At 47.1% G+C, this 26590-nt stretch overlaps 1 protein-coding gene across 1 annotated transcript; it reads left to right on the top strand.

The window, feature by feature from the left end:
• Positions 16447-19694, top strand: RGS2 (regulator of G protein signaling 2). The gene is given in 5 exon segments (NM_001044600.1): positions 16447-16572; positions 17640-17741; positions 17842-17903; positions 18434-18600; positions 18886-19694. Coding segments are annotated over 5 exon segments (639 nt in total). The 5' UTR covers positions 16447-16462; the 3' UTR covers positions 19084-19694.

Below are 26590 nucleotides of genomic sequence, written 5' to 3'. Positions count from 1 at the left end.
AAACTCCTAACAATAAATCCGAACACACTCACCACTTGCAAGGTAACTCCTACAAAGCCCTTGACGCCTAGTACACGCTGGGTAGACGGTAGCTGATATCACCAATTACCTAAGGGGCACCCGAGCTACGTTACGCAAGGCTCCCAGAAATTTCCAAGAAGTTACAGGCCCTGATTGACATACCCTTAGAGTTTACATTCTCTTTGGGTTATAACGGGAATACATATGAATTTGAACGGCAACAAAATTCAAAAGAAAGTGAGCCCAAAGTTAGTATTCCAAAAATACGTGCTGCAGAAGTTCCATGAAAGGACATTGTGTTGTACGTTTAATATAAAAATTACTGAGTTCAGGATATCAACGGGCGATACAAATCCTGCCACCCCAGAAGGTCTCCTCGGCATGCAGATTATACTGAAATGAAAGTATCAAGGCTCCAGAGACTCAAGAAGAAATGCTGACCTTCCCCATAACTGCCTGAAACAAATCTAGATGGAGGGTCTGTTGCTGGAAGGGCGCTCTCCCCACAGATCACGCAGTAGGAACAGGTGTACGCACAGGGAGGGCTGGCAAAGCCTGCTGTTAAAATTCCTCTCTCTGTCCCACTGTCTCTTCAGGCCCCAGCAAATAATTATGTACCAAACATTTGCTGTTCTGTCTCCACGTGAATCGCCTTCCTCCCCTACGAAGCCCCAGAGCCGCCCCGACATCCCCTGCGTCTTTATCTGAAGACAGTACTGAAGGTGCCAGTCTCAGCCATGCCGGGACGTGCTCGTGTGTCCGGGCTTCTCCCATGGACACATGCTATTAAACTCGTGTTTGATTTCTCTCCTGCTAATCTCACATTAATTTAATGCCTAGACCAGCCAGGAGAACCCAGAAGGGTAGAGAAAAAGTTCTTCCTCCCAACACAAATACGTCTGATTATTCTTTCTCTGATTTCATAAAAACCTTAGTTAATAGCAACCATAACTTCTACAGCATATGCCTCAATTGGGGATACAGCAAATACCATTTTTAACTAAAATATTTTAAAATACTATACAGGTTTAAGGATAAACATTCTCAACGATTTTGATTAAACTTGGTTAAATATAAAATTTTGATGGTCTTAAAACATTAAATAATAATGTGCAAGAGTGACCCCCCCAAAAAAAACAACATGCAGCCAGAAATTCTATTTAGTCATCTGTTGGGGTGACTCGGCTACATAAAGTTAAATATGTCAAACATACAACCAAAGCATCATAAATATTTCTTTATAAAATAACCACGTATAAGATGTTAGTATACTTGAGCCATGTTTAGTGCTGTTCGGGGGAATGGAATGTTTTTTCTGCATGTGTTTTTCTTGACAAAACGGGAATGTTATTCCCACAGAAACCCTCGGAGGCTGATGGTCTCCCTCCCTGCTTGTTGATCAGGCCCCAGAAAATCACAGATATTTTTCTGTTTTAAAGCCAGACATGATATTTTGGCAGCTTTTTATTCCACCTTAGAACTAGACACAACCGACTTCAGAGCCGGTCCTTCCTTCTGAATCATTCCTTCACTTGTGCTCCGAGGGCCGGTGAAGAAACCCACAAAGTTCAACGTGCCGAGAGTCACCGAAACGCTGTTCCGATAAGCATGCCGAGCAAGGACATGTCTAAAAAAGGCGTTGATTTATTTCGAGAGCTTACTCAACGAGGCCCCTAAGCTGAATTTTTCGGCCCGTAAATTTGGTTTAAATACGAAGGAAGTCCTAGGATAACATCGGTCCACCCTTCAGGACTTTTCCACTTCGAGAAACTGCCTACAACAAAACCACAGGTCTCGCCGTTCTCACCTGCAGCCAAGCTTTCTGCAGAAGCCACTCTTGCCTAAATACTTAAAGGATAATGAAGGGCAACAGTCAGAAGTGAAGAGACTCCCAGAACAGAGCTCCACCCCCAGAAAGACCCCTGAGCCTGAACCGCGACTGCAAGTGAAGGGCATCCCTGACTTGAGCGGAAGAAACCACTCGCAGACCATCCGCTGCCATCGCCCAAGACTAAGTTTCTCCGGGGGGAGCTGCCTTGTTTTAACTTTTTTTTAAGTAAATGCTTAGGGCCCGTAGTACTTTTCACAAAGAGAAAAGCACAAAAACTATACTGACCTGTGTGATTTATCATGGTTAACAAACCCTATTTTTAAAAAGAAAAAAAAAACTGCAATAAAGCACATTGTTGAACAAGATGAGAGAATCAGGTAAGCATTTAAAAACTCCCCTGGGAAAAAGAGGCTGCCGCGTCTGCGTAGTTCCACGTGGGTTAATTATTTCAGTGCCCACCAGACTGTGGACACAGGATTGTGCTCTTTGCTGACTGATTCTCCCAGTCTGATTTTCTATCGTTTCTTCCTTTTCGAAATAAAGAGGACAGTGCTCCTGCCCCTTGGTCTCCCTCTTTATTTGGGGGAGTAGGGACAGCACGGAACCAGGACTCAGGGAAATTGTTCTGGGACCGGAGTGTCACTAACGACGTCGGGCCAACCTCAGGAGCCTCATCTTGAAAACACAGACGGATGCTGTGTCCTTTTCAACTTCATGTCGTTTTGTAACCGTGAAACGAGATGAGGCACGTGAAAAACAATCTCAAGTTGTAATATCCTCCATTAAAGGAAGATGCTGTGAGCAGGAGTTTAAGGTGAAAGCTCAAGACACTGTTGGGGACCTACCAATAATTGGTCACAGCCTCCGTCATGTGTAGATCTTAGAAGACCCTCGGTCTTTCAAGACCCCAAGTGTTCATGTTTCCTGAAGCCCAGGACTGCCTACCAGTCAAAAATCCCTGGCATGATGTTCCAGAAGCCTAGTTCTTACTCCGTGAAAGCCTGACAGACCTGAAAAGGATAAAAATCTGGCTTATGTTAATGCCTGCACTCATTATGTAAGAGTGCACATACCAAAGACTTCCAGAAGCTATTTCGGAACAGCAGAACAGCAGAACCAGGTCTCAAGTGCAAAATGAACACAGGCCTTGTCCAGTTCCTCTTCTCTGTTAACTGGCCACACTCTGAGACCGTCGTTGACCCGAGTCTTGCTTGGTAACCTCACCTTCATGACATTCTGCGTAAACTTTGCTGTTAGGCGCTGCTTTCCATTTGAGTTGCATATTAGTGATGGTTAAGCACCCGAGACTATATTAGGTGGGAGGGAGTTTGAGGGATACCTTCTCCAACCTTCATGGGGGGAAAAAACCACACCACCTAGTTTCGTGGTGATGCGTCAAGGGCACGTAGCACTGCACAATATCCCCAGCATCTTGCTTCACATTCACAAGAGGAGAGCACACACGCAAACTCTGGGAACGGAATCGAAGGATTTTTCATTGTTAATGAGCTCCCTAGATGACAGCCAGTCCTTTGATCTCACACCTTTTCACCCACGAAATGAAAGCAAATTCCCATTTCACCTTCCTAGGAACCTGGGCACATCCTCTGAACTGAAGTTGTGGGGGTGTAAAAACTCTTGGATCACACACACATAAACAGTCTCTTGCTTCATTACAGAAATCACTCTCAGCATTCATGGGCTTTCCACTAATTAACTAATTCATTATTTCATTCACCAATTACACTGCGCCTATAATTACTGTGTACCAAGCCATGTATTCAAGTTTCCCGAGCCCAACTTTCACCACCAGCCTCCTCCAGACCGTAATTCCACAGCCGGGCTATCCTCCAGGAAGGAGACGCCTGCCGACCTAAACGGAACCTCGCAGGGAAACGCCCGCTCTACACTGGGACGACTGCGGGCCTGGGATTCAAACCCTGGCTCTGCCAGACGCGCTTGCTGTTGATTTGAGGCAGTCTCTTCGCATCTCCAAGCATCTAGAAAAAGGGCCTAGAAGCCTCGGGAAGTGTCAGGCTATGAGATGAGGACACCGTGTGTGAAGTGCCTGGTCAGTGGGTGGCACATGCAATACGCGTTCAATGAACAAAACTCACTGCCATCGTTATTAAAGGGGCAGAGCCAGCCTTTTCCTTTTCCTTTTCCTTTCTTTTAAACGGCCACACCCGCGGCATATGGAGGTTCCCAGGCGAGGGGTCAAATCAGAGCTGCAGCTGACGGCCTCCACCACAGCCACAGCCACAGCCTTGCCAGATCCGAGCCACGTCTGCAACCTACACCGCAGCTCACGGCAACGCCGGATCCTTTACCCACTGAGCGAGGCCAGGCATCAAACCCACAACCTCATAGATATTAGTCAGGCTCCTTTCCACTGAGCCACAAGGGGAATGCCCAGTCTTTCTTCTAAGGAAGATTCATGAAAAAGTCCATTATCACGTCCTACTAATATTCTCATTTTGTTTCAAATGGAAAAGAAAGGTAAACTTTAAAACTTAAGCTCAGGGAGGTGAAACCGTTCACTGATGTAACAGGCAGCGTCACACTGCCTGTGGGCCGGACCAGGCTGGTCTCTGCAGACACAGGGATGAAGAGGTCAGAGTCCCTGGCCTCAGGCACCCCCTGTTCTCAGTGGGGACACAGGCGAGGGCGAGGGCCCAGAGCGGGGAGCTGCGGGCGGGGACGGCACACCGGGTGAGCTCCTTCGGGGTTCGGGCAGCCCCCTGCGGGCTGTCCTGGCTGGTCACAAGGGGAGAACGTGAGAAACGCAATGAACCGCCAGCAGCCTGGCATGAATGACACGGAATCCTTGGCCCCAGGACCTGCCAGTGCACCACTGCCCCCTGATTGGATCCGGCAAGCGGGTACTTTCTCAGCACTCACTTGATGGAAAAGCCTGTCCTAGGTGGGAACAAAGGTGAACAGTGGTGGTCTCAGCTCACGAAAGTAAGGGGACCTGAGGCAGACGGACAGACAACCATCTCGACGAACACCGATCGTCAGTCTGATGTTTAAAGTCAAGGGCTGGACCTCCTGCTTGAGCTCTCGCCTCGTTCCCAGGCTTTCCCTGCGGTAGCAGCCGCTTCATCTGCAAACTGCAATATCAATTCTGTATTATCTGCTTCACACACATGAAAAGGAGCTTCTTTTTGTCACGTGTAGCTGCCACAAATTCTCTGCTGCACTGTGCACCGTTTCTCCTTCCTTTAAACTGTTTACAGGGGAACCTACTTAAACTATTTTTCTTAAGGGATCTGCCTCTTCCTAGTTGAATTCTTTCTTGAGTTTTGAGGGCTTCCTTCATCAGATGTGGGGAATCAGAATTCTGTTTATCTCAAAAGTATTACTGAAGAAGCTTCTTGTCTCTCTGGGCATTGGAGCAATACAGGAATTGCCTGACCCCTGGCAGTTTTATTCAGCTCCTAAAAAAATCCAGGCCTCACTAAGAGCCCTGCTCCCTGCTCAGGACAGGCTCACCTCCAGACTCCCGAACCTGGCACTCTACAGGGCCGGTAAGGGACACACGTGAACGCTTTAATTTATTCTCTCTCTTTCTTCTGTTACATGTGGAATCTAGAAAATAAAACAAGGGAACGAATATAACAAAACAGAAACAGACTTGCAGACATAGAGAACAAACTCCTGGTTACAGTGGGGAGGGAAAGGGGGGGTTAGGGAGGTGAAGGGGATTCAGAGGCATGAACTGGTAGGTATGAAATAAATAAGACAGGAGTTCCCATCGTGGCGCAGTGGTTAACGAATCCGACTAGGAACCATGAGGTTGCGGGTTCGGTCCCTGCCCTTGCTCAGTGGGTTAAGGATCCGGCGTTGCCGTGAGCTGTGGTGTAGGTTGCAGACGTGGCTCGGATCCCGCATTGCTGTGGCTCTGGCGTAGGCCGGTGGCTACAGCTCCGATTCAACCCCTGGCCTGGGAACCTCCATATGCCACAGGAGCGGCCCAAGAAATAGCAACAACAACAAAAAGACAAAACACAAAAAAAATATAAATTAAAAAATAAATAAATAAATAAATAAGACACAAGGAGGTAACACACCACAGAGGACACAGAGCCACTGATTTATAATAACTTCATATGAGTATAATCTATAAAATACTGAATCACTATTCTGGACACCTGAAACTAATGCAAGAGTTGACTGTAAATTAAATATACTTCAATGAAAAAAAGAAAAAAAAGATCGAGACAAGTTATTTTCTGGGTATGGCTTTGCCCACATCCCACACATTTTCACAGCTGGCTCTCCCATTTTAACAATTTCTAAACAGCTTTTGACTTTTATTTTTATTTCCTCCTTAGCCTACAAGTTTGTTTTTTTGTTTGTTTGTTTTGGTTTTTTTTTGTTTTTTTTTTTTTTGCCTTTTCTGGGGCCGCTCCCGCGGCATATGGAGGTTCCCAGGCTAGGGGTCCAATCGGAGCTGCAGCTACCGGCCTACACCACGGCCACAGCCACGCGGAATCCGAGCCACGTCTGCAACCTACACCACAGCTCACGGCAACACCGGATCCTTAACCCACTGAGCAAGGCCAGGGATCGAACCCCACAACCTCATGGTTCTAGTCGGATTCGTTAACCACTGAGCCATGATGGGAACTCCTACAGGTTCTTCATTTAGTACCCTGCCCATATGAAGCAAAACCCAGGGGAAATTACGATGTGAGTCACTGTACAGCCTCTAAAATTACGTGATTTCGCCCTCACCCATGCCCCTTTGTTCAAACCTCTGTTGCTCCAAAAAGGAAACTGTCTTGGGTGACACTGAGGAAAGCATCCCCTTACCTCTCCTGAGCCGCCGACACACCTGCCTGTCAAATCTGACGGGTTTTGCTTCTATTGGGCGCTTTCTGTCTCACATACTCCCCAAGTTCCTTATTCCTTGTGTGTCAGCGGTACCTTTTCCTCCGTTCTAGCAGTCCTACGAAGTTTTCCTGTTTTCTTCTCTTTCTTTTAAATAAGTTTCCATTTTTAGCTCTTTCAGTGGATTGAGGGGAATGGGGCGGGGGGAGTGCACAGGCTCAAGACAAGATCTTAAAGCAGAGATCCAGAAATTTTTTTAACTCTTCCAAGGGCTACCCAATTGACCACACTCTCAGTTAGGCTTTCCTATTTGTTTTCCTCTTCTGGAACCTAAGAAAATCATCTAAACTGACAACTATCCGCTTTGTCCTTGATGTGTTATAACGTTACAATAACTTTGACCATTACAATCCAAATAACGCAATGGTGATTATATGCGAATAGAAATTCGGAGCTTAAAAGCAAAGTATAAAGTGAAACTATTTTCTTTCATTATGAAAGTTTTAAAACCATTAGGTAACGTTCCATCCTCTAAAAGGCATTAGGCCTCAGTTCATTTGCCTAAAAGAAGCAAAAAGAGGCAACCTATGACATAATGGTCCAAAACGAAAATTTGTAAAAAGTCTCAGAAACAAGCTACTTTCACACTAGATGTTTAAACTGTCTAGTGAAGCTATGCATGTATATACACACATACGCACACACACATATATGTAGATGGCTTCCTTCAAATACATATTATAACAGACAGTGAAATGAGGACAAATGATGAAACCACGGGACCTTTTTAATCCTGTGGGGGTCGGTTAAAACATTTTCATTAGAGGCAATGTGAGACGTCCACATGTTCATGATGTTTTAACTGAAAAACCCGCGTGTATCGCTGCCTTGTCAAGTTGCCTTCTGATGTGGAAGCAGTTTTATAAACAAAGTTTATTCTAGCTATTTACAATAGGTAAAAGTCAATTTTTTAACCAGCAAATAGATTATTTCATAAATCGCAAAGAGAAAGAATAGAAAACTTACCTATAAACACTGCCAAGCTCAGCGTTAACAAGGAAACTTTGCATGGTTACCACAGAAATTAATTCTAGGTAACAGGACCCCATGAGCCTCTGGCGCAAGTTACAACGATCACAGACGTCAGGCTCCCTGGAAAAGCAGCCACGCCTCCAGCCACACTCCACCCAGCCCTGCCTTCGGCAAAGATTTACCGGGGACCCGCTATGTCCCAGAAGACGATCGTTTTTTAAGAGAAGGTAGGAGGAGAAGGAGGGAGGGAGAGGAGACAGAGAAGACACTGTCTAGGGAGGAACAGCGACAAGAAGCAGGCCACTGCAGTCCGTCGGGGTAAGGAGATTCACAGGTGCTCTGAGAGTCTTTAAGGGCAGCACCTGATCCGGATTTGCTGGTGGGGGAGGAAAAGTGTGGAGGTGGCATGTGCAGGATATCCACTTAAGCGATGCCTGAAAAAGTAGGAATAACGTAGAAGACAGACAAACAGTGGGGAGAATGGAAAAAGTCTAAGGAGGGGGAGCGAGAAAACGGCTAAAGGGAAGAGCAAGCATGGCAGGTGGAAGGAGTTAGAAAATATAGCGCAGGATAAGGGCACAGGGCAAGGCAGTGGCGATGAGGAAGGCTGGAGAGGCTTTCAGGCGCCAGATAAAAGGGATCCTGTAAGGCACCTGAAGGAATCTGGAACGTATCTTAAGGGCAATGGAAAGCCATTAGTGGTTTCAATCAGAAAAGCGACAATGATAAGTGTTTCGGTAAAACTGTGCTGGCTGGAAACAGTAAATTCATTGGAGAGAATCAGTTAGAAAGTAGAAAGTCAATGAGAATTCTGGCTTGGGGTCCATACAAGAGATGAAGAGAGAAACGGGAGTGAAGAGAAGAGTATCGTCTCAAGATACGTTTAAGGAGCAGAACGCAGAGGCAGGAAGAAGCTGACCTGGCACCAGGAGTGGCTGGAACTCAAAGGAGCCCACTGCCTCCACTCTCAGGCTTCGTCCCAGGAAACCGAGTCAGTGACGGCACACTCACTGAGATGGAGAACAAGGGCACGGGGGTCGAGTGAATCAAGCTCACGCACAGTTAGCTACAGGGGTCGGAGATGAGGAGCGACCAGCAGGGAGATTCATCAGCACCCAGACCACACCCACACGGATGGGCGTGAATGCAGAGTGTGAAAATGCAGGGCAGAGAGCAGAGACACCTAAAGAATGCATTTAAGGAACAAACGAGCAGATGCTGCAAAGGAGGTGGAGAGGAGAACCCTTCCCAGACAGAAAGTCCGCGTGATGGCTCCATAAAAATTCTCTGCTTAGATCTGGGGGAGTCTGGAGAGCGTCCCCTGGACCACCTGGGAGGTGCCTCTTCGCGAGGCTTTCTAACATCTCCCTGCCACCCTCACCCGCCTCCGCCCTCCGTGACACACACCCGCTCACACACTTCTGCCTTTTCATCAAGTTCGTAAGCACTTCTCTCTTTAAAATCAAAAAGCAGGGTCTGTTAAGAAGGTCTGTTTATATAGTATATGGGGAAAAAAAAAAAAAAACCTTTAATATTTAAAAGCACAGAAGATGCTCCATGCTGGTGGTGGCCCCACAAAGCCAAGACAACCTCCTCCAAAAGCCCCTCGGTCACCCACCGGCCCAAGAGATCACACTGTTCCCCAGGGGGCAGGACAGCCGGGGTCGCCCAGAGGTGGAAAAGAAGTGAGAAAGAACAAAATGTCAGGTTCGCTGAAATTCTGCCGCTCTTAATTGCAACTGGGTGTTTCGGGACAAGAATTAAAGGCTTATCCCCTTTGGGAAAGACAGGAGGGATGATTCAGAGCATTATTCCTGCACCCTGACATTCGTGTTGGTTGATTCGTTCAAGAAACCCTACAGTAGTTTTTTAAAAATTAGCACTTTTAGAGAAAAATTATCTCAGCCCTGCCGAAGATGAACTTTTCACATCAGCTTGAGCTCCACCAGATTCAGACTGTGGATGTTATTCACATATTTCCTGCTCTTCAGAGAGGGAATTGGAGGCCTGCAAGAATATGAAGCGGCTTCCCTGGAGTCCTGCAGTGACTCAGCCTTTGGTCCTGCTGCATCACCGCCTTGGACGGACACCCAAGCTGTCATCCCCCCATTGGACAGAGTGCCATGAGGCGCTTCCCGCACCTGGCCAGCAGGGGGCAGTGCTCTGGGGACTCTCATTCAGCCATCTCCACCAATTAAGGCGTCCCGACTTCTCAGTGACCCATGAACCAACCACAGAGAGAGAGAGGCAGTGGGTTACTACATCAACTCCCACTCCACTTCCCAATCCCAGAAAACCTACCGCCTTCCTCGGGATCATAACTCCGAGAAGAGAAAAGGCCACCAAGTGAGATGCTGGCATCTCACAGTGAGGACGAGTTTTTTAAAGCCCATACTGGATAACTGCTCTCCAACGGTTGTCTTAGGCTCTGCCATTGCCACGGGAAGGAGACCAGGCTTCACCACAGATTACAAGACAAGGGTGAGAGATACGACGGGCAGAGCCGAGCATTGACCCCCTACATCAGCTGACCCCCAGGTGAGCTCAAGACACATGAGAAACCCAGCCAGGACACTTCCAGAGCCACCCTGCCCCGCCCTGGCCAGCCCTACCCATGTGCAGCTCACTCCAAGGCATCCGAGTGAGCCCAGACACCTCGGGCAAGACGCTCAGCCCAACCAAAGCCAGGGAGCTCCCAGCCAACCTGCGGACTTATCATCCAAAAGACGGAAGAGTTAAATAAGCCAGACAAAGTGGAGGTCCCCCGGGTGTAAGGGCTCAGCCGATTCAGGCTTGGCTAGGCCAGTGACCATGCTGACCTTAGCTGGATTTATTTTTATTTTACTTTTTTATTTATTATTACTGTTATTATTATTTTGTCTCTTTAGGGCCGAACCCACGGCATACGGAGGTTCCTAGGCGAGGGGTCAAATCGGATCTGTAGCCACTGGCCTACAGCACAGCCACAGCAACGCCAGATCTGAGCCGAGTCTTCGACCTACACCACAGCTTGCGGCAACGCCAGATCCTTAACCCACTCAGTGAGGCCAGGGATCGAACCTGCAACCTCACAGTTCCTAGTCGGATTCGTTAACCACTGAGCCACGATGGGAATTCCATGGGTTTATTTTTAAATGTGCTTAAAAACCAAAGGTATATTGAATTAACTCAAAGAGATGAAACAACAGAAGCACTGAAAGACTCTAAGTCTCCAAGTAAGACAGCTTCGCAGTGATAGAGAGGGGTGGGGCCGTACTTAGGACCAGGCAGAGGTCACTTTACATCCTTCCTATGCAGCAGTGAGAAAAAGAAAGAAATTTTCACCAAATACCCAATGTCAAGAGAATTTGTACTGAGAAGATAGGGGAGAATTCTGTCAAAACCGATGGAAATAGAAGCATGTGAAGAGCTAGACATGTCGAAACATTTTTTTCCTTTGCTTTTTTTTTTTTTTTTAGGGCCTCGCCTGTGGCACACAGAAGTTCCCAGGCTAGGCGTGGAATTGGAGCTGCGGCTGCTGGCTGCACCACAGCCACAGCAATGCCAGATCCATGCAACATGCATCTGTGACCTACATCTGTAACCACCACAGCTCACAGCCATGCCAGATCCTTAACCCATGGAGCGAGGCCAGGGATCGAACCTGCATCCTCATGGATACTACTTGGATTTTCAGCCTGCCGAGCCACAACAGGAACTCCCCAAAACATTTTTGAGGAAGAACTTAAACATTTCAAGAAGTAACGGTACATCACGGATGTTCCTGATGGAGCATCAGAAGAGCATAAGCGGCCACTAGGGGGCGCAATGGATGAACAGACCCCCAGAGAGCAGGCGGGTCAGGAGTGATGGCACAGGATCCTGGGCCAGGACCACAGACAAAAGGGCCCTCCGTTAGGCTAGAACCATCCTTATCACAGTGAGTCCTCTGCTGAAGCAAGACAGGGCTTGTCCTGATGCTCCGCAGCCTTGCAGACACTCAGAGCCTTCTTCTGAGTCAACCCTTCCACCTGAATGGGAGACCTGCCCCCCTTGGAGCAGGAGCCAAGAGTGGCTGCTGAGGAAGCAACAAGAAAACAGGAAAATGAGTCTCCTGGAAGAAAACAGTTCTACCACATGGTTTTGCTGAACACCAGACCTGTGCACTGTGAGCTGTCAGCAACCACGCCCCACAATGTTTTAACTCCTGCAAAGGAAGGTGCTCTAATTCCTCCACCCTGAGGATACGGAGCCCGGGCTCAAGAAGGCTGAGCAATTTGCCTGGGGTCATAACTAAAGCAAAGCAAACAAGACCAAAGGCCAGGATCCCAAGACGGCAAACTCCCCAACCATTCTGCTCTCCTAGGGATAAGCTGTGGAAACGGGAAGGCAATGTTGTCCGTCTTTTGAAGTTGAGGCTGTTTGGCTCAGCCTTTAAGACTTGACTCTTTCTAACACGATGGTTGTTGGGTCAGGGCCTACTGGTGTCTCCTTGAGAGCATCGTTATTTTTCCAATTAATTTGGTTAAGATTTAGGAAATTTTGTTTGTTTAAAAAAAAAAAAGTTTGGGAGAGAAAATCCACAAGGTTTTAGGTTCTTGTGAAGGAGTCCACGGATCAAACATCTTTGAAAACCAATGTCTACAACGAATTTAGGGAAGAAATTCTTAACTTTACCTCTGCAGAATACAGACAATATGCCATCCACGTAGCCTATTTCACAAGGAAGTGCTTCTAACGGCCTCCTCGCCCCAGAGAGTCCACGTAGGCCACTGTCACAGAAAAGAGCAGCAATGGGCATCCCGTGGAAACAATCTCCCACCCTCCATCTCACACCACCTGTTCTAACTACACACACCTGCTGGATGCATTTCAATTCAACATACCTCAGTGTTTTTATTGGGGAAAGAAAAAAAATTGCTGTGCTCCTGTTGCCGGTTTCCAAAGAAAGCCCAGATGCCTGACTTCGTAAGGGGGGAATTAGTCAATGTTAAGTGGGACATGCTTCCCACGGTGGGTGGATTTAAGGCTGAACCACGGACCTGCTTGTATTGGAATTACCAATGCAAGGACTGGTGGAAGTATTAACTCCTTTATAATATATGTCAGTGTTTGGTTGAAACTCTGATTCGTTCCTGACTAAAACTCTAACTTTCTCTCTCATCAGCTTCTGAGGATGCAGATTACATTCTCAGAAGGACAGCAATTACGATTTTTAAATCTCAGCTCATACTGCGAGTACAGCGTTTGGAATCCTATGAGGTTATATGTTCGTTCCGTTAAAAGAATATTCCACCAATTGAAGTTAAATGAGAATGAGACCAAAAAAGAAAAAAGACAACGAGACAGGTGTCACACTTCCTCAAATAAGCTCAACAATTAGGATACTAAAGTTTTCATTATTTCCAGTTACTCATACATCCTTTGCCACATAGTACCTAATTTCCTAAATTTTTTCCCCTTTTTTTAACTTCCCCCCGGTGTGGGAGTTCATGAGGTAAGCAGCAGGTCTGCAGCTTTTACTAATTCAGGAACTGACTGAAAAAGAAAGGCGGACTTACGCACAGAATGATCCTTGTATGTTTTTGAAAGTATATATCCTGTATTCTAAATTGCTAAAGCTTCGGTATGAAATTTTTTATGTCCAAACATGTATATATTTGTCTTTTTAGGCCCGCACCTGCAGCACATGGAGATTCCCAGGCCAGCGATCCACGTGGAGCTACAGCAGCCGGCCTGCGCCAGGGCCACAGCAACGCCAGGTCGGGCCATGTCTGCAACCTACGCCACAGCTCCCAGCAACACCGGATCCTTAACCCACGGAGCGAGGCCAGGGATCAAACCTGCGTCCTCATGGATACTCGTCAGATGCGTTTCCCCTGAGCCACGACAGGAACTGCCGTGTCTGAATGTTTTTAGACAGTAATACTTAATGTGTTTCGTAATAACAGCATACAGTGGGAGGAGAAGAGAGAAATGGCAGGGGACACGTTTGCTTTTCAGAGTGTCCCTTTGGTGTTACTAGAAACTTGTCTTTTTTGTGTGCCTTCTTCTGTCACTGAGACTTTCTGCCACACAAAAAGTTCAAGAGCTACCCCGCAAGCTTGCGCCACTAACATGCACCTCAGGCAGCCTCTCCAGCAGAGGGCACGGTAGCCTCCCGCTGCAAAATGGATGTGTGGCTGACGGAGCCCCTCCAGCTGCGGTGCTGCTGTGCGGCGTTCACAGCCTACTGCACTGTTTCCTCCTCCGCCACAGAATGGAAAATATGTGTCATCTTAATATTGAGCAATTCCGCGGACCTAAAAGCCAGTTACAAAATACAAAAATCAAAAAAAAAAAAACAAAGGGAAGTCATCAAACACTGCAGCTTTTGCTTTAAACGTACCTCTGCCTGTCTTAACATCAGTCGTCAGAAAGGAAATGGTCTGTGAAAAAAAGCAAATAACTACACAAAACACCAAAAAGTCTACAATAGTCTAGCTTTAAACCAGCTACTTGCATGATGACACATACATTCACTTTTGTATCGAGATCATTACACCTTTGGGGCTTGAAGACCTCTGTAAAGCTGAAATATCCGTTGCTCATTTTCTTATTTTTTGTTACCAGGAGAATATTTATTAACTATCTGTGATGAAGTTTGTTACTCTACAAAGCTATATGGCCTTATTTTGATATTTTAATAGTACCTACACATTTATAATCGAATTAAGTGTGAGTTAATCCTTTAATGATTTTTAATGATTTTTCTATCTTCAGTCGCCTATGCCTCCAGAGATTCTTTCATCCATGTGCAAATTAAGAAAAACAACAAACTTTTGTATAGTACTTTAAAATGCACAAAGCACTTTGAAGAAAGAGTCACAAACTATCCAATGAGGTTGGCAAGAAAGACACTTTTAACAGAGGCGAGAAACTCGGGCTCAGGAAAGTGGGATGGGGCTGCCCCAGAACATATTTAGCATTTACTGGCTAATAAACACTCTTGAGACTACAGCCAGGTATCCTGACACAAGTCCAGCTCTCTCATTGCTGCCTCTTGGTCAGAACTCCTGCTTTTCCCACTAGGAGTGAATTCTACCATCAAATGTTCTAAGTGAAAAAATATGTCGAGGTTTGTATTAGCCAGGAGCAGCAAGTGCCTGCATATTACACATATTTAGTAAAATAAGTACTGAATCATCAGAAAGTGAAAAGAGATGTAGGAAATAAACAAAACCTTTGAGAGATGAAGCGCACATCCTTGAGATAAATTATATTCTTGCATCTCACAACCATGCTTTCAAGTATTTACTACTGAAATCTAAACGATCTTCCTCTCCATAGCTGAGTACATGGCTGTTCTCTTTAGTAATAGAAACGTTTTGCTCTCCAAGTCAATCCTGGAGCTCCAGCTACTGGCAGCTCCTCATCAGAATATGGTAAACCAGTTCCAATTTTCTTTTAACAGTTCTAATGCAAAGGAGAGAGAATTCTGCAGCCTAATACCTTGTGGTTCATCTCCCTGCTACTTCGATGCTTGGCAGGAAAACCCCTTGAACATTCCACTGCACAGATCTAATAAAATTGTTCGCTATCCGATCACACCGGGGTTGAGGTCACCTACTCGTCCTTACCAATCAAACCGTTTAAATCGTGCTACAGCAGGACAATTTCTGAAGAATTTAGCAAATTAAGCTCCTTCAAGCAAACTGTTAACCTAGCCTTCCCTCCACCCCCACCTCTCCTTTTTGCCAAGTAAATGTTCTGGTAAATTCTAGGCCGACTAAGAATGACTCATGAGGAAATCCTGCATCTTTGCATTCTTACACTAAAATGACAGCTGCGAGGTCCTGGTGTTTCCCTCTACGTCCTGAGAAGGAGATCTGTGACTTCCCCGTGTGTTCCCTAAGGACAAGCAGCCAAGTACTCCAGAGGAGGAGCACGCAACCCCAAGGACCGACCCAGCCTCGTGTGTGTTGGTGACTAAAACTGCACACCCAGGTAAAGCACTTCTTCTCCTGTTCCTTCCCCTGACCGACGACGTCCCTCCCAAACGTTCTCCAAGTTGTCCAGGGAAGCTGCAGAGCAGGTCACACCGCCCGCCCCTGCGCCGCCCCCCCTTCTCCCTTTCCTTCCGCCAATGAATCGGTGACGAAAAGAGGAGCAGGTGAGCATCTCCCCGCGGCCTCAGTTTACAGACCAAGAAAGGAGGCGCGGGGAGAGGGTGTGCGCTCCAAAAAAAGAGGGAACACATCCGAATTCAAAACCGAGTAACTGCACTCAGGTTCCCAGCAAGTAACCTTGACCTGCTGGGGACTCCCCCCTCCCTTTGGGGTCCGGAGCAAGTGCGCGTGGGGGAGGGGACGGAGGCGAGGAGGGGGAGGGGCGGGCGAGCGCCCCGCGGGGCCTGCAGCCAACCCGCCCCACGCCTCCCAAGCTCTGCCACCCCGCCGGCCGCCCCAAGCCGGCAGAGGCCTCCGGCGGCTGCCCGAAGGGAAACTCCTCGGCCCCCACCAGCAGCCCCAGCGCCTCGCCGCGGGGGGCTCGCCTGCGCACGACGCTGCGGCCGCAAACGTCAGCGGCGCCCTCCCTTCCAGACCCTTCGGCGGTGCCCGGGACTGCGCAGACTCCGCCCCAGGCCCGGAGCCAGCCGGCCAATCGGCACCCGCTGAAGGCGGGCCCAGCGTCGTGAGGCGCCGCCCACGAGCCTCCGACTCTTATAAATACCGCGGCGCGCTCCTGGCAGCAGAGAGCGGGCACCCGGGAGCGTAGACGATAATGCAAAGTGCTATGTTCCTGACTGTCCATCACGACTGCGGACCCATGGACAAGAGCGCAGGCACCGGCCCCAAAAGCGAGGAGAAGCGGGAGAAGATGAAGCGGACCCTGTAAGTACGGCTTTCTTCTCTCCCCTGCCAGCCCCGCGGACCTAGCTGTCCCGGGCGGCTGCAAACGCGGTACATCCGCGCTTGGCTTCCACCCTGGAGCGGTGCCTCCATCTCTGCAGGGGAAAACATTGTGTAAAAGATACACTTGCTAGGTAGGGTTAAATCTATGTGGTGGGTCCTTTGTGATGTAACCGAAGGACTCGAGGGTAGAGTCGAGGAACTGCGGCAAATTCGTGATGCAGAGGCGGTGGTAGATGAGCTGAGGAATCGCAGGTTGGGTTTTTATCTCCCCGCATCGAAAATGACACCAGAGAATCCTGCAGCCCAGGCGCGTCCCCAGCATTCGTACGTTGCATTGTAAATTCTCATCAACTTACACAGCTGCTGGGATGGAAATATTTTTGCTAGCTCTGAATATATTATTTTAAAATCTTTTTTTTTTCCAGTTTAACAACAGATCTCACCCACCCAGCACTAAGGAACAAATAATTGTTCTGCATCATCTGGTTAAAATGGGTGTTGTAGTTGCGATCACACACGCGCGCACACACGCACACGCACCTCACCTCATTGTTCACAGCTTCTAGAGTGGTCCAGATCCTCCTGCTCTAAGGGTGGAAGGGAAATACCCATGGCTGGCTCCGGGCAGTTCCACTGTCCGTTTCATCAAGTGTGAAATGTCTCAGAATTGTAATTAACATTGCAGAACTGCTGCTGCCTTTTGTGGGCCAGAAATAGCATCTGCCTTTTGAACTATGCCAGCTAAATTCATTAAATACCCTATAATTGTAGGTTATCCTACGCGTAGTTATAAAACTAGCAGTTATGTTCAGATGAGTAGATGAAACTGTTCCAGGCATAGGTGCTGGGTTTATATTTTAAAGGGGTAAGACTGACTTGAAGGAGGACTGTTTTGTCTTACTTCGTTGTCTGTAGCTACTGGGAGTGACTTTATTTGGTTTAAAAAAAAAAAAAAAAAAAACCTTTAGCTGCAGTGGTGTGGCCATTTCAAGTGTTGGCACTTAGTAAAAGTCTTTTTTTTTTTTTTTTTTTTTTTCTTCTTTAAGATTAAAAGATTGGAAGACCCGTTTGAGCTACTTCTTGCAAAACTCCTCCTCTCCTGGGAAGCCCAAAACCGGCAAGAAAAGCAAACCGCAAACCTTCATCAAGTAAGTTGAAAATCTCAGTCCTTGCAAAGCTAGGCCACCAGCTGCTGAACAGAAGGGGGAAACAGACAGGTGTGAGCTGACATGTGACCGTCTCTTGCAGGCCTTCTCCTGAGGAAGCACAGCTGTGGGCAGAAGCATTTGATGAGCTGCTAGCCAGCAAATGTGAGTTAACCCCTTGAATTTGGTCCTTTTCAAGGAGCCCAAGCGTCTAGAAAGGAGGAGCATCCGGCCCCAGGGAGTTTGACTTTACTGTCTCCAGCATCTGAGGCCTGTTTCTTCCCCCGCCGTTTCCCGGGGATTATCCCTGGAAACGCAGGGCTTATTCACTCCAGGTGGGACGCAAAATCAGCGCCAAACTGGAATGGCCCTTGGTGTAAGCTTGAGCCAGCTTTTCCATTGCATACAGTGTTCTCAAGAGGCTTAGTTCACACAGAGAACCAAAGCTCCCCCGTAAACGGCTGGGTCAACAGCAAAGCTGAGCACAGCAGGGCGCCACCTTAAGCATTTTGCAGACTGGCATCTTCGTCTCTGAAGAGCTCAGTTCTAAAGCGGGAGTGAAATCTAGAAATCTTGCTTTCATCTAGAGATAAGAAAATTAGGGGGCCAGGGCCAGGGAGGCCTAGGAGAAAAGTGAAGGGATTATGAGGTCCCTCAGTTCACGTTCTTCATGCTTCCTCTCCTCTGCCCCCCAGATGGTCTTGCTGCATTCAGAGCTTTTTTGAAATCTGAATTCTGTGAAGAAAATATTGAATTCTGGCTGGCCTGTGAAGACTTCAAAAAAACAAAGTCACCCCAAAAGCTGTCCTCCAAAGCCAGGAAAATATACACTGACTTCATAGAAAAAGAAGCTCCAAAAGAGGTAAGGAGGAAAAAAAAATGTCCTTGTTTCCGTATCTGTTGAACATTCTTAGCACCAGAGTGAAACGAAAGAATAGAAGAGTCCTCAAGCTAAAAGGAGGGGTAAATATTTTCCCCTCTGGCTTTCAGCGAGATGAATGACCTTTCTACGGGGGCGGCTGGGGCACCTCTTCCGCCCCTCATGGTTTTGGAGGTCTTTTGCTTGTTCATTTGCTTTCATGTATCGCATAGACGTCAGTCTCCACCTCTGAATATGCAGTAAACCGCTATTTTTGTTTCATTTCAGATAAACATAGACTTTCAAACCAAAACTCTCATTGCCCAAAACATACAAGAGGCTACAAGTGGCTGCTTTACAACTGCCCAGAAAAGGGTGTACAGCTTGATGGAGAACAACTCTTATCCCCGTTTCTTGGAGTCTGAATTCTACCAAGACTTGTGTAGGAAGCCGCCGCAGATCACCACAGAGCCCCATGCCACATGAGATGGAAACGGGAGCCCCGCAACGAGGACATTGCTTTTTTTCTTTTTGTTTCCTAAGGGGAAAGGCTGTCACCTGCCGAAAAGACTGACCTTGAATTCAGCCTGGGTGTTGAGGAAACATCACTCAGAACTATTGATTCGGAGTTAGTGAGTCAGGAAGCCAGGAGCAGTCTAGGAGAAGCCGGCACTGGGACAGCTTCCAGAACTGATGGAGCACAGGGAGGCAGTGGCCAGGATGTGGCGTGTCTCACGCTGGGAAAGCAGGCACGCGAGACTGAAGGGTGACAGTGTAACGCTATGGTCCAAGAGCACTGAAAATCAATAGGTCTGGGATTATGTGGCCTTAGCTAGCTGGCTGTACATACTTCCCTAACTCAGTCCTTGTCACCCCAGAGTGGTTTAGTGGTAGCTTTTTAGTCCTAGGTGCCATGTTTACTCTGTACAGGGGTCTCGACGTTCTTACGACTACAGGTCCTCAGTACTGGCCCGCGTGACTCTAAACCTGAAACGGTCTGTGTTTAAATGGTCAGTTGCTGTGTGTCACAGGATGAGTGCTGTGGTGTAGAAAGCGACAATGTCCGTGAGGAGTGCCAAAAACTGTCCTGATGGCAGCTACACTTTGACATGGTCTTTGAAGACTTTTAATAAATTTATTTTGATAAATACCATTATTGAATATTTGGTCCAGATGTGGATTGGGGTTTGGGTTTGTTCGGGTTTTTTGGTTGTTTTTTTTTTTTTTTGTAATTTAAATATGGCACATACAAGTTAAAGTGTCTATTCTGTGGCAAAGAAAAGGTTTCCGTTGATGGGCCTGTTGAGTGAGAATCAACAGTCCTGGGAACTGAGAAATGAGAGTTTCAGGGAAGACATACTCCCATCTCTACAGGGCTTTTGCAGGTCTAAGGCGGTCCAATCACATCCTCGGAACCACCCTGGCATCAGGCGCTCTCATGCCGTCTTGTAAAAATCAAGCGTGTTACCCAAAGAACAATGGCTTTAAGGCATTTCATGAGTATCTGTTAAGGATCAGCTAAAAATGAGAAAATGATGTAAGAGACAAAACACCAATTTGTTGTTGTTGTTGTCTGCTGTCTTTTGAGGGCCACACCCGCAGCATCTGGAGGTTCCCAGGCTAGGGGTCAAATCGGAGCTGTAGCCACCGGCCTACGCCAGAGCCACGGCAACATGAGATCCAAGCCACGTCTGCAACCTACACCACAGCTCACGGCAACGCCAGATCCTTAACCCACTAAGCAAGGCCAGGGATCAAACCTGCAACCTTATGGTTCCTAGTTGGGTTTGTTTCCACTGCGCCACGACGGGAACTTCCCAAATCACCGAAATTATTCATGTAACTAAGTTGCTCAAACAAAGAAAACAGCCAAGGGAAAGTAGGCCTGCCTTTGGGTTTCCAAGTTCCCCTGCAAGGCACTGGCCTGCGATTCCAAGATCTGTCCCTGAAATCGTGGACGTCCATGGTGGATCCATCAAAAGCAGAACCTCCCTAGTTCATTTGGCCTGGAACGAATCTGGTCATGTTACTGCAGCTGATGATGAAGGCGAGAAGCCCACTTTGGTGGCTTGGACCTAATCTAGCAGTGTGCTCTTCCCCTAGCTGAGAGAGACCTTGAATCTATTTCCCAAACTGGCTCTTTAGAAAAGGAATACCCTTCTCCAGCAGGCGGCATTTTCAACCTCCTTGACGACAGTTCTCATGTGGCAGAGGAGGGGTGAACCTCCTCTTGGAAACCCTGAGCCCACACAATGATTTCTCACAGCTCTGTGGCCCTGGGAGAACCATCTTCCCCGGCTCCTCAGTTCACACCTGCGTCCCCCTGGTTCCCGGGAGGGAGTAAGGGGCTTCAGAAAGTGTAAAGCATTGGTGGGGGGCACCCCCGAAGCACATGGAAGTTCCTGGGCCAGGGATCAAATGGGTGCTAGAGCTGCAGCAACACTGGATCCTCAACCCACTGTGCCCGGCTGGGGGCCAAGCCTGCTCCACCACAGACAATGTTGGATCCTTAACCTGCTGCACCACTGCGTGAACGCCCGTCAAGCATTTTTTTAAATGCATTTATTCTGATGTGTCAGGGGAAAAATTGACCTCCCACAGCTTAAATACAATTTTCATTGTGCTCGCACTAATTTTCACCTTTAGCCGACTTTCTGAAACCAAGAGGCACAAACTCCATGAGAGGAGATTTTCATTTGTTAACTCCTAGGTCACCAGCAGCCAAAACACATACCGGATGTGCCATACACAGCAACAGAATAAAATTCCAAAGGGTCAGTAAAAGAGAGATTTCTCTGGAAAATAAATGGGTTGGTTCTGCAGATGCCTTCCTTTGGAAACAGTTTGGGCCGACAGAGAAACCCAGGAGTCAGGCCATGTATCCAATTTGTCAAAAGTCCTATTTCTTTGACTTCAAGTCTCTCTCCTGCCTGCTTTCTGTCACCCCCCAATCAAAGATGCCACATCTGCTCGGGCAACTGCCACGGCCTCCACCCACCTGCATGCATTCGCTTTCGCCACTACGGTGTGTCCCCTGCTTTTTAACTCCAGCAATCCTCTCAACACAGAAACCTGATCTTGCCTCCTGTTGCTTATAAACCCATGACAGGTTTCCCAAACAATCCGGACAAAGGCACGATCCCTCCTAGGGTCTAACACCTGCATGTCTGACCCCTTCTTCCATTCACCCTTGTCTCCGCCACTGGGCTCTCTGCAGGCTCACCAGGCTACTTCCATTCCCCTGGTCCCACAGGCACATTACAGTCCCCTGCGCCGAATGAAGCTTTAGCTCCTATGCATCATTCAGAGGTCAGCGCAATTGTCACGTCCTCAGGGAAGCCTTCCAAGCCTTCCCTGACCTCCTCGCCCGGGTCAGATCCCCTTTCGACATTCTCATAGCACCAGCTTCTCTAATTTAGCATGCGTGGTGGAATTCTCATTGATTTGTAAGATAATTCGTAATTCTCTCTTCTCCCCCTGGACTGTGTCTTCACAGGACTTCATGTCTTTTTCGGCTCCCTGCTGAACTCCAGCACCCTGCCTGGCACACACACCCTGCCTGGCACATCATGCCAGCTGCATAAGTCACTGCCGAATGAATGAATGAATATTTAAAAACGCTTAAAGTTTGATCAAGCAGAAAGTATCCGGCAAGGCACAAGGAACGAAGGACAAGGTTTTAAAAGCCCCATTTCCTCCCACATCTGAAAATATGCGCAGAGATTTTTTTCTTAGCAAAAAGAAATATCTCTTTCTCAGCATGATCTTTCCAACTTTTGACATTTACTGAAAGGAGACGCCAGGCTACAGTCACTAAAAGCAGGAGTTCTGACTTTTGCAGGGCTGCTCAGTCAGGTGGTATCTCCCAATGTTCTTCGTGGAGAACAAGCTGAAACAGATCTACGATTAGAAACCACACACGCCTCCACAAAGAAACAAGACTGACTGTTCCCGTCCCTCGGAGTTCGTCCACTTAGGATCCACAGTCCATTCATTGTGGGGACATGTCATTTGCCATATATTTCATCTGAGGAATTTTTTTTTAAGGACAGAAATGAATTTATTTGCAGACAAGAAACAGGCTCACAGACTTCGAAAAGCATGGTTACCAAAGGGACAGGGGGAGAGGGAGGGGCTGGGGGGCTGGGATTGGCAAATGCACACGGAGGCCTGTGGCACGACTGGCCGACGGGGCCCTGCTGCAGTGCACCGGGAGCCGTATCCCGCAGTCTGCGGTGACCCGTGCGGGCAAAGGGTCTGAACGGGAACGGATGTTTCCATGCGAATGACTGACTCACTCTGCAGAAATGACGACGACCCCTAAACCGGCCACATCGCCATCAAAGGACTTTCTTAAAAGAAATGGTCGCCTGTCGAGAAGGAAAGAAAGGGAAAGGCGGGAAGGTGCAAAATCACAGTCAAACCTCGCTTGATTTTTCTCAAAAACAGATTTCAGTAAGATCAGCCAGCCCAGTCCTCAAGCTCGTCACTGTCACGGTCCCCTCGACTGGACCTTCATAGGTCAGATCCCGTGTCCTGCTTCTCATCTGTGCCCAAGACTCTCTTTGGCCATATTTGGACATGCAGAAGTTCCTGGGCCAGGGATCAAACCCGCACCACAGCAGGGACCTGAGCCGCAGCAGCTGACAATGCCGGATTCACATACAGTATGTGAACTCTCTGCAGTCTCCCAAATCAAGATAAACCCTGTCTAAGGCTAAAACTTCTCCAGCATGTGGCCTTTCTCTGCCCAGCCAAACTTATTTCTCACCACTGACTCCAAACATGCAATGCTGAATTTTCTTTTCATTTCTTTGTTTCTCTTGACTTTTTAGGGCCACACTCAAGGCGTTATAGAAGTTCCCAGGCTAGGGGTTGAATCAGCCCTGCGGCTGCCAGCCTACACCACAGCCACAGCCACGCAGGATCTGAGCCTCATCTGTGACCTACACCATAGCTCAAGAGGCACAAACTCCATGAGAGGAGATTTTCATTTGTTAACTCCTAGGTCACCAGCAGCCAAAACAACACATACCGGGTGTGCCATACACAGCAACAGAATAAAATTCCAAAGGGTCAGTAAAAGAGAGATTTCTCTGGAAAATAAATGGGTCCAGATCCTTAACCCACGGAACGAGGCCGCAGATCGAACCTGAGTCCTCCTGGATCCGAGTCCAGTTCCTGACCACTAAGCCACAAGGAGCTCCAACGGCAGATTTTCTCACTGTTTTCCTGAGAGATGTTATTTTTCTCCTGTTATTAGATCAAATTGTCCCCCTTGCTTAGAATCGCCCTTTCTTCCCTTCGATTTTCAAGGCTCAGATCAAGAGTCACTTTTATAAAATACTGCCAAGGCAATGTCAGTCTTCTCTTCCAACTAAATGGCGAATAACTGGACCATTTTGGTTTATGCTACCTACTCTTTGGATTAACTAGTAAAGTTCCAGACATGGAAGACATGCAGTGCCCCTGGCTCATGGATTAATTACTTAGCTCACTGACTGATTGATCAAACTCCTCAGTTAAAAAAAAAAAAAAATGCATGCAGAGATATAAAGGATTTCAGGCACATTTGCTAAACTCATTTGCAAAACAATCTTTTTTCAGGAGTCAACATAGCCTTTTTATATTTGCCTTTACATTTTTTCCTTGCAAATTTAAAAGAAGAACAAAAAACAACTAGCAACTATGTGGATCTTGGATAAGATCCTAACATTAGGTTTTCTCAAATCCCACATTCATCAGATATTTATACAGTTTAAAAAGCACACTGACCTATATGGAAACTCCCCGTAAGTGAGGCTGCATGTTTGTTTAGCTGTTGTATATCTTAGACATGCACAGACGTCACACCAAGTCAAAATAAAGAAAAAGAGAAGTGGGCCAAAAAGGAGCGTAAGAAGAAACTATGTGCTGCTGGCTGCTTTGGGATAAGAAGGGAACTGATTTTTTTTTTTTTTAATGCATTTGCAACTTTCAGTCTCATAGACTTACCCCCACTTCCAGCCCAAGCTCTCCGTCTTTAGCTTCAGAATGCAACTACAGCTAATCTACGCTGGGTACATTTTTCAACTACAATATTGAAAGAACTAAAAAAACCATGCAGTTTATGTGAGCCATGGTGCAGTCTGAGGAAGACCAGACATAAAGCTTTGGTTTGAAAAGCAGGTGGTACTTAGTAGACCATTGCCCTGTTTATAATACAAAAACGGGGAAGTTTACAGTATTAAATCCCCATTTGGCACAAAGCTGTGCCTTTGCACAGAGAGTGCTTTCTTCCAGAAGTGGCCCCTGAGCACGGCAACCCAGATGTCAGGACTTTTAAGTTCTACCTCTCCCTAATTTCTTCTACTTCTGTTTTCAGATTCCAGAATTCTCCAAAGCCTTCTACAAAAGTGCTAGTAAAGATGACTAGCATTTTAGGAGTGGCTGTGAACACCAATTTCACTTGGTCTTAGCCAAAAGGCTGAGAAGCGACTGCTAACACTCATTTCAGAGGGAAAAAAAATGTAATAACCCATCTGCTATGGAAAGTGCTACTATTAGTAAAGTATCTCTGAGATAGTTTTTAATCCAGAAAAATGTAGAGAGAACCTACAAACAGCACTGAACACAAAATCCCTAAAGTAGTGCTGTCCAATAAAAAGATAATATAATACCCACTACATGTCATTTTAAGTCTTATAACCAAATGAAAATATGTAGACAAATAAAATTAACTTATTTATCCTACATTACCCAGAATATTCAGAATATTATCATTTCAGCATGTGATCCAGATAGCTCATTATAAAAGAGAGATTTTATATCCTTTTTTCTTATTAAGTCCTCAAAATCTGGTGTCAGTTTTACGCGTATAGCACATCCAAATCACAGCAGCCACATTCCAAGGGCTTACAGCCACATGTGGCCAGTGGCTTCTCACTGGCAAACGTAACTGTCAGGGCCGAGTCTGAGGTGAGAGATTACAAACCAGAGTCAATTTACCCCTTGTCTCATTTCTTCCCGATCCCCAGAATACGCTGCATAGCCAGCGGCCCTCAAAATTCTTTACCACCTTTGCTGCTTTTCATTAGGAAAACCGCCTTCTGTTTGCTGCATAAAAGCAGTCAAGCTAGATGGCCTGAGGTGAAACCCCACCTCCATCTCTTACTGGTTGTATGACAACTGTGGACAGAGCATGAAAACTCTTCATCTCTCTTGCTGTCGCTCATCTACAAAACAACACATGAATAGATCCCCTTACAGGCTTCTTGGCTCTTTTAAATCTTTTTCAAAAAAAAAAATGGGTTGATACCTGTCAAACGCTTATGAGAGGGCTAGCGAATGATGTTTAATAGCAACATTATTTCTTTAAGAGTTAGCTGTTAACACTACTTTGCATGGTTTTTCAGACATGATGGAGATGAGTAAATATCACCGGCTGGAAGACCCCTAGGAAAATCCTGACTTGGAAGAAGCAGCTTCTCAAGGGAACTGACCCCTCTGCGCATCCGAATTAGAATGAGGACTCAGATTAGAACGCAGCTTTCCCTCATTCAGCAGTACTTAGCCAGGTGCTCAACTGAGCATCGCACAAGATGCTGTCTCTGCTGCAGTGCATTTCCACTCTCTTTTCCTTGCATACATCCGTCCTTAGGGTGACGTTTGTCTGCAAGCAGCCGAACACGCCCATCGTTTTGGCTTTTGCAAAAATACAGACGTTCAAAGACAGGGTTACAACCCCAGTCATCGTGCAATCCGAACTCCCCCTGGGATCCGGCAGTGTTCCTCTCAGCCTTCCTCTAGCTTCAGTTCTGTCCGCAGACTGGCTTCTGCCAGGGTCACAGAATGACTGCCACTAGTGAGGGGAGTGATGGAGACAAAAAGGCAGCTCCGCCAGCTGCAGGGAAAACGGTGTCTACTGGGGGCAACCCGTAGTGGTGCAGAGCAGAAACCGCGCACTGATCGGCTTAAGGCTGGGTTTTCTAAGCATCTTTAGCAAAGGAGTGGA

This window comes from Sus scrofa, chromosome 10 (genome assembly GCF_000003025.6).
Source record: "Sus scrofa isolate TJ Tabasco breed Duroc chromosome 10, Sscrofa11.1, whole genome shotgun sequence".
In the NCBI taxonomy this organism is placed as follows: Eukaryota; Metazoa; Chordata; class Mammalia; order Artiodactyla; family Suidae; genus Sus; species Sus scrofa.
This window is presented reverse-complemented; position numbering and strand designations above follow the sequence as displayed.